We start from the raw sequence: 9,137 nt of genomic DNA, 5'->3' as shown, positions 1-9,137 counted from the left end.
GAAAAGGAAAGGCGGTTAGGAGCAGATGACAATGCTCTGCGACATTGCTTTTCTGATTATTTTTAACTTACACACGTATTTTTCAATATTGACAACAAAAAGAGATCACACTACATACACTGTTTTCTAATGGATCACTTAACCAAATTCTAGACACAGCTTTTCAGGATCATATGTATTTATTTATAACGTGAGGCTAAAAGGATGGCATCTGTGTTTTACGTCTTGCAATAAACCGAGGCATCTCCGAACTTTCTTGGCATGCTTAAGAAGGATGGCAGAGCCTGATCGCTGGGGTTCCCTGCCCTGCCCTTTTGAAAAAGAGAAAAACGAATGAAACGAATTTTCTATTTCAAGGCAGATGATACCTATGCGTAATTACCCTAAACATGAATAAGTCAAGAATGATGGTTTATATTAAAAAGCCCAGAAGTGTCTGCTCTTCGGTGCCAGGTCTGGGGAAGGGGTGGCAGGCGCCATGTCGGGCTGTGAAGGGGGCAAGAGGAAGCCCCTGAAACAACCCAAGAAGCAGAACAAGGCGATGGATGAGGAAGAGAAGGCTTTCCGGCAGAAACAGAAGGAAGAAAGAAAGAAACTCAAGGAGGTAAGAGCGAAGGTCACGGGGAAGGGCCCCTGGCCACAGGTGGAATGAAGAAATCTGGCCAAAAGTGAGCTGTTCTTGGTGACTGAGGCCATGGTGACCCTCCATTCCGGCCCTGTGTAAACATCTGGATTCCCTGCTACAACATCGGTTGCCACTTACAGTTAGAATGAAGTGTTTGTTGTCTTGGCGCCTGCTGTACATGAGAATACTTTTGTAAAAGAAGAATCAGACAATGTTTAGTTTTTCTCACTCAGCCATTTCTGTCTGAGCTGTGAGGTCAGAGTGAACCCAGTCCAGAACCTGCCAGAGCTGCTCTTCCGTCTTTGTTGTGCCCAGAATTCTGTTCCATCTGGAATTCAAGCAACTCATTTGAGAAAAAAAAAAAGTCCAGAAGCATTGTGTTTTGAAAACAATGAAATAAGTGAATGAATGAATGAATGAATGAATAGATTTAGATGCCCTCTTCCCCTGAGAAGGGCCCTCTTCTAGGAGTCCTTGTACTTCCCTATACTTTCCCCTTGGAGCCCCGGTATTGTAGTAGGTTACACATTGGGCTGCAAATTGCAAGGTTAGCAGTTCAAAACCGCCAGAGGCGCCACGGGAGAAAGATGAGGCCTTTTAATCCCAGAAAGATCTACAGACTCGGAACCCCGCAGGGACAGTTCTACGCTGTGCTGAGGGTTAATTATGAGTCAGAACTGACTTAATGGCAGTGTGTTTGGATTTGTATTCTTTACCTGGATAAGCTTCTTATCTCTCGGGAATTACTCCTGCGATTGCCCCATCTCCTTTTTCTCTTCTCCCTGGGCTGCTTCTCCCTTTCATGTCTCACTGGAGTCTACACAGAGCCCCTTAAAATGACATTCAAGACCTTTTTCTTTTTCATATGTTTGACATGAGCTTGTTTGTCACTAAGCCCTCCAAGCCCATTCCAGTTTTACGTTTACTTTATTTTTCCAGCCTTCACACTAATATTTAGGGCCAAGGGGTAAGAGATTTGGAAGGATTTGTTTGTTTGTTTGAAAAGTTTTGAAAGAAGCACACTGTATATAATTACAAAGCCCATATCAATAAGTGAAATCAACAAGACCCCATTCAACCCTCAGTAACTGTGGTTCTCTCTCTTTTCCCGTCCCCTCATCCTCCCTCCCTCCCTCCCTCCGCACTCTCCTGCCCCTCCCCTCTCCCTATTCCCACCCATCCCTGGCCTCCTCATGGTCATCAAAGTCTTGTCTTCTGAAATGAAAACCTTGGTTCTTGTTTCCACTTATGACATTTATTAAATATTTATCTTTGTAAGATTGATTAAATGTGCTGAGCATGATGTTCCCTAGTTCTGTCCATGACTCACAGCATTTAAAAGAGTCGTCTTTGCTTTTTATTAATGCATATTATGCCATTGCATGGAATGTGCCAGTTTGTTTACCCACTCCTCTATAATTGGGCTTCTGGGTTGTTTCCAGGTTTATGCTAGTATGGAAATTTCTGCAATAAACATAGTTATGCACATGTCAGTTTGTGTTGTATTCTTTTTTTTTCTTTTAAAAATCATTTTATTGGGGGCTTGTACAACACTTATCACAATCCATATATACATCCAATACATCAAGCACAGTTGTTCATTTGTTGCCCTCATCATTGTCAAAGCATTTGCTTTCTACTTGAGCTCTTGGTATCAGCTCCTCGTTTTTCCCTCCCTCCCCTCCTCCCCTCCTCACTAACCCTTGATAATTTATAAATTATTATTATTCTGTCGTATTCTTTATTTCTTTTGGGTATATTCCCAGTAGAGATACTGCTGGATCATAAGGTATTTGCATTTACATTTATTTACAGAAGTGCTATACTGATTCCCATAGTGGTTGTACAATTCAACAATCCCACCAGCAATGTAAAAATGTTCCTTTCTCTCCCCAGCCTCTAGCATTTATTGCTTTCTGCTTCACTGAGTTTTGCTAAATATATCAGTATCTCATTGCTGTTTTAATTTGTATATCTCTTTTATTTATTTATTTTTTAATTTTAAAAAATTTGTATGTCTTTTATTGCTAATGAGCATAAACATTTCTTCATATGATTGTTGGCCACCTGGATGCCATTTTGATAAATTTTCTATTCATGTCTTGTGCCATTTTTTGATTGGGATATTTGTAATTTTCTTGTTAAGATGTTGTTATTTTCTATAGATTTTTGAGCTTAACGCTTTATGTGATGTATTATTGCTAAATATTTTTCCCAATCTGTGGATTCTGTTAATGAAGTATTTTGATGCACATAAACATTGTATTTTTTGCAGGTTCCAATTCTTTATCTTGTTTTCTACAGTGAGAATATTTTCCATAACATCCGTAGTGTGTTAATGCCTAGTATTAGGGTTCTTAAGTTTGTCCCCATTTTTTTGTTAATGGTTTTGATGATTTTGTGGTTTGTATTTCAGCCTTTGATCCATCCTGTACATGGTGTGAAGTATGGGTCTGGTTTCATTCTTCTGCAGGTGAAGATCCAGTTTTTCCAGCACCAATTTTGTGAAAAGGCTATTTCTTCTCCAACTAATGTGTTTCAGCTCTTTCTCAAAGATTAGGTGCCCCAATTTGTAGAAGGCTATAGAAGGCCGTGGGATTATTAAGCCTCTGGCAGATCCCCTCTAGCCACAGGCAAGGGTTTAGAACAGCTTTACTTGATTATAGTGGATTCAACCATGGTAGAATATGATACTTGGTGAGTTGACCTCTCTCTTGACCCAACGGGAATTTGCTGTAAGCTCAAATAGTTCTCCACAGAAATGTCTTCTCTAGTTCTTTAAATATGCTGGGGGGTCTTTTCTTTCGCGCTCTTTATTTTTATCTCTATATTATTATTATTTTCTACTGTCTGTTTGTTTTTATTATTGTTTCTCTTGGGTTTCCCGGTTTGTGAAGCACACAAGGAATGGGTGCATAGAGTCAATAACTGATGCAGTAGTTCACTGGGGGTGTGGGACGGGGCCAGGGGGGTCAGGGTCTTTGGGGAGCAAACAATGAATGCAGGAGGGGGGACATAAGAACTGATTGTAATGATGTATGGACAACTCTTTGTAAAAGTGATGTGACTGTGGAGCTATGTGATATGTGAATATTATATCAAGAAAACTACTAAATAAATAAAAGAAGGAAACCCAACTTGACCAACGGTGACCAAGGGTGACCAAGGGTGACCAAGGGTGACCAAGGGTGACCAAGGGTGACCAAGGGTGACCAAGGGTGACCCACGGTGACCAAGGGTGAAGGAGGAAGAGTTGTTGCGTAGGGGGGTGTGTTTATGTGATTGGTTAGTGTTAATGGGCCATTTTGGAAATGGATATCAATAATGGTGTACAACATGAAGAGTATAATCAATGGCATTGAATCATTCATGTAGAACTTGTAGGATTGGAGAATGCTTTGTTGTGTGTATTTTTTGCCACAACTGAAAAAAATAACTAAACAAAGCAAATGTTCTAGATTGTGGCGATGATTGTACAACCCTCTTGATATGATTGAATTAAACTATTAAAGAAAAATTAGGTGTCTATAGGAAGTACTTGGTCGCATTTCTTTGTTCTTAATTCTAATCCAATGGTCATCACATCTATCGATGTACCAGTACCAGGCTGCTTTGATTACCATGGTTATATAATAGATTTTAAAGTTTGGGAGTGAAAAGTCCATTTTTAAATTGTATTAGAAGCCCTGGTGGCGTAGTGGGTTACATGTTGCGCTGTTAACTGAAAGGTGAGTAGCTCAAACCCACTAGCCTTTAAGCAGGAGAAAAATGAGACACTTTACTCCAAAAATAGGTGCAGTCTTGGAAACCCACGGGAGAAGTTCTACTCTGTCTTCTAGGGACGCTGTGCATCAGAATAGAGTTGGGAGCTGTGTTTGTAACTGTATTAGGGGATATTCTTCTGGTTGCAAGTGACCTTTTCTTCCCCCCCAAAGATCACCCCTCACCCCAGGCTACCACTATCAACCACCCTGAAAGGGATCACACTAGAAGGTCTTCAATAGGATGAGAGAAAAATGTAGAACGAAAATGAAAATTTAAAAAAGAAACCACAAAACCATCAGACTTACTGGTCAGATGGAGACTGGTGGAACTTCCTGTCACCATCCAACATGGCGCTTAGCCACCTTTCAGGTTTGGAACTGAACCCCCGCCCCCACCTTTGATGGCTCATTTTTCAGCTGAACAGTAGACAGGTCTATAAGGGGAAAATAACACCAGGGAGGTGCGCCTTTCTTAAAGTAATCAATCATTTGAAATCAGAAAGGATACTGAGCTCTTGAATGTTCTGATCTCAGGCATATGTTCTAATCCAATGATTTAGGGAAAATAAAGAATGAAGAAAACGTTCTAAAATTTATTATGTGACACAACTCCCTTTAATATATTTAAACCAATGAATTGTATAATATATGAGTTATAGCACTCCTCTAAAGGCCAACAAACGATCCTTGAACTAACCACAAGCTTTTCTTTCTTGATATGTTTTGTTTTTTTGTCATTGGTTTGTTGTTATTGTTGTATATTGTTGCTTGATTTTTCTCTGTCTTGTTTTTGTGCATGTTATTATCTCCTCAGGTCTGTCTAAATAAGATTGACTGGATGAACAATCTGAGGATAAAACAATGGGACCGACAGTTCCGGGGGGACATGGGATATGGGGAGGTGGGGGGAAAGGAAGTGGTGTTAACAAACCCAGGGACAAGGGAACAACAAGTGATCCAAATTGGTGGTGAGGAGGGTATGGGAGGCTTGGTTGGGCACGATCAAGGGTAATGTAACAAAGAGGAATTGTTAAAACTCTGGTGGGTACTGAGCATGATAGTGGGACAGGAAGAAAGTCAAAGGAAATAGAGGAAAGAGCTGGGAGGAAAGGAGCATTTATAGAGGTCTAGATAAAGACATGCATATATGCAAATATAGTTATACATGAGGATGGGGAAATAGATCTATGTGCATATATTTATAGGTTTAGTATTAAGGTAGCAGAAGGACATTGGGCCTCCACTCAAGTACTCCCTTAATGAAAGAATGCTTTCTTCTATTAAATTGGCATTCTCTGACGCTCACCTTCCTGACACAACCGCTGAAGACAAAATCAGGTGAATAAGCAAATGTGGTGAAGAAAGCTGATGGTACCTGGCTATCAAAAGATATAGTGTCTGGTGTCTTAAAAGCTTGAGGGTAAACAAGCAGCCATCTAGCTCAGAAGCAACAAAGCCCACATGGAAGAACACACCAGCCTGTGTGATCACGTGGTTCTGAAGGGATCAGTTATCAGGCATCAAAGAACAAAAAAAATCATATCATTGGGCGCACACCTCCATGATATGATCGCTGAGGACAAATGGGTGCATAAGCAAATGTGGTGAAGCTGATGGTGCCAGGCTATCAAAAGGTATAGCATCTGGAGTATTAAAGGCTTGAAGGTAAACAAGCAGCCATCTAGCTCAAAAGCAACAAAGCCCACATGGAAGAAGCACACCAGCCTGTACGATCACGAGGTGGTCCAAGGGATCAGGTATAAGGCATCATCAGAACAAAAAAATCTTACCATAGTGAATGGGGTGGGGGGTGCAGAGTGGAGACCCAAAGCCCATTTGTCAGCCACTGGCGATCCCCATGCAGAGGGGTCTTGGGGAGGAGATGAGCCAGACAGGGTGCAGTGTAGCAATGATGAAAAATACAACTTTCCTCGAGTTCCTAAATGCTTACTCTCCCTCCCCCTCCACTATCATGATCCGAATTCTACCTTGCAAGTCTGGCCAGACCAGAGGATGTACCCTGGTACAGACAGGAACTGGAAACACAGGGAATGCAGGGCAGATGATCTCTTCAGGACCAGTGGTGTGAGTGGTGATACTGGGAGGGTATAGGGAGAGTGGGTTGGAAAGAGGGAACTGATTACAAGTATCTACATGTGACCTCCTCCCTGGGGGACAGACAACAGAAGTGGTTGAAGGGAGACGTCGGACAGGACAAGATATGACAAAATAATAATTTATAAGTTATCAAGGGCTCATGAGGGAGGGGGGAGCAGGGAAGGAGGGGAAAAAATGAGGACCTGATGCCAGGGGCTTAAGTGGAGAGCAAATGTTTTGAGAATGATGAGGGCAATGAATATACAGATGTGCTTTACACAATTGATGTATGTATGGATTGTGATAAGAGTTGTATGAACCCCTAATAAAATGATTTAAAAAATACATGAGTTATAGGTCAAGAAAACTATTTTTTTTCATTCAAAAGAATTAGAAAGGAAGAAATGGAAAATATAGGTAGGAAGTGGGGCAAGTGGGGATTGTAATCAATGACATGAAACCAAATGTATATGAATTGTCGACTGGAAAATAGTTTTGTTCTGTATACCTTCACCCAATTTTCTTTTTTTTCCCTCCTTCCCTGATCCCCCCTCCCTTAGGAACCCTTGATAATTTACAAATTATTATTTCATCATATCTTACATTGTCCGATGTCTCCCTTCATCCACTTTTCTGTTGTCTGTCCCCCAGGGAGGAGATCACATGTAGATCCTTGTAATCAGTTCCCTCTTTCCAACCCACTCTCCCTCTACGTTCCCAGTATCGCCACTCACACCACTGGTCCTGAAGTGATCATCTGCCCTGCATTCCCTGTGTTTCCAGTTCCTATCTGTACCAGTGTACATCCTCTGGTCTAGCCAGACTTGCAAGGTAGAATTGGGATCATCATAGTGTGGGTGCGGGGAGTAAGCATTTAGGAACTCGAGGAAAGTTGTATTTTTCATCATTGCTACACTGCACCCTGTCTGGCTCATCTCCTCCCCGAGACCCCTCTACATGGGGATCGCCAGTGGCCGAAAAATGGGCTTTGGGTCTCCACTCCACACTCCCCGCCTCATTCACTATGGTAAGATTTTTTGTTCTGATGATGCCTGATACCTGATCCCTTAACACCTTGTGATCGCACAGGCTGGTGTTCTTCCATGTGGGCTTTATTGCTTCTGAGCTAGATGGTTGAGTGTTTACCTTCAAGCCTTTAAGACCCCAGATGCTATATCTTTTGATAGCTTGGCACCATCACCATCAGGTTTCTTCACCACATTTGCTTATTCACCTGCTTTGTCTTCAGTGGTTGTGTCGGGAAGGTGAGCATCAGAGAATGCCAATTTAATAGAAGAAAGTATTTGAGTGGAGTACTTGAGTGGAGGCCCAATGTCCTTCTGCTACCTTAATACTAAACCTATAAATATATGCACATAGATCTATTTCCACATCACATATAACTATATTTGCATATATGCATGTCTTTATCTAGACCTCTATAAATGCTCTTTGTCTCCCAGCTCTTTCTTCTATTTCCCTTGACTTTCCTCCTGTCCCACTATCATGCTCAGTCTCCACCAGGGTTTCAGTAATTCCTCTTTGTTACATTACCCTTGATCATGCCCTACCAGGCCTCCCATACCCTCCTTACCACCAATTTGGATCACTTGTTGTTCCCTTATCCCTGGGTTTGTTAACACCACTTCCTTTCCCCCAACCTCTCCCTCTCCCATGCCCCCCCCCCAGAACTGTCAGTCATGTTGTTTTCTCCTCCAGATTGTTCATCCAGCCTATCTTATTTAGACAGACCTGTGGAGATAATAACATGCACAAAAACAAGACAGAACAAAACCAAGCAACAATATACAACAAACAATGACAAAAACAAAACAAGAAAGAAAAGCCTTTGGTTAATTCAAGGATTGTTTGTTGGCCTTTAGGAGTGTTTTCCAGTCCAGTTTGTTCGGGCACCATGCCCTAGCCCCACAGTCCACCTTCAGCATTCCCTAGAGACCTCGCTGCTCCATTCCCTTGTTGTTCTGTTGCACCCGCTTAGTGTTTTGCCTTGGTGTGGCGAGATCAGATCATGTGTAATTCCCACACTGTGTCTCCACCAAATTTTAATTTAAAACGTTAAGAAACTGTAGCAACGATGAAACATCCAACTTTCCTCTAGTTCCTAAATGCTTCCTCCCCGCTCCCCACTATCATGATCCCGATTCTACCTTTCAAATCTGGCTAGACCAGAGGATGTACACTGGTACAGATAGGAACTGGAAACACAGGGAATCCAGGACAGATGATCCCTTCAGGACCAGTGGTGTGAGTGGCGATACCAGGAGGGTGGAAGGAGGGTGGGGTTGAAAGGGGGAACTGAGTATAAGGATCTACGTATAACCTCCTCCCTGGGGGACGGACAACAGAAGAGTGGGTGAAGGGAGACGTTGGACAGTGCAAGATATGACAAAATAATAATTTATAAAATATCAAGCGTCCATGAGAGAGGGGTTATCAGGGAGGGAGGGAGGGAAATGAGGAGCTAATACTAAGGGCTCAAGTAGAAAGCAAATGTTTTGAGAATGATGAGGGTAACTAACGAATGTACAAATGTGCTTGACACAATGGATGGATGGATGGATTGTGATAAGAGTTTTATGAGCCCCTAATAAAATGATCTTTTTTAAGTTAAGAAACAAAACACTCAATTT

General features: G+C 41.8%; 1 protein-coding gene across 1 annotated transcript; it reads left to right on the top strand.

Annotated features, from left to right (window-relative positions):
* Positions 1–478: 478 nt before the first annotated feature.
* Positions 479–652, top strand: LOC142434047 (translation machinery-associated protein 7B-like). The gene has a single exon (XM_075538726.1). It carries the CDS (start codon positions 479–481, stop codon positions 650–652), a length of 174 nt encoding a protein of 57 aa, XP_075394841.1.
* The last annotated feature ends 8,485 nt before the right edge of the window (positions 653–9,137 follow it).

This window comes from Tenrec ecaudatus, chromosome 1, assembly GCF_050624435.1.
Source record: "Tenrec ecaudatus isolate mTenEca1 chromosome 1, mTenEca1.hap1, whole genome shotgun sequence".
Classification (NCBI taxonomy): Eukaryota; Metazoa; Chordata; class Mammalia; order Afrosoricida; family Tenrecidae; genus Tenrec; species Tenrec ecaudatus.
This window is presented reverse-complemented; position numbering and strand designations above follow the sequence as displayed.

Coding starts and splice junctions, on each gene's coding strand:
- LOC142434047 (XM_075538726.1), top strand. CDS start 479: ATGTCGGGCTGTGAAGGGGGCAAGAGGAAGCCCCTGAAACAACCCAAG.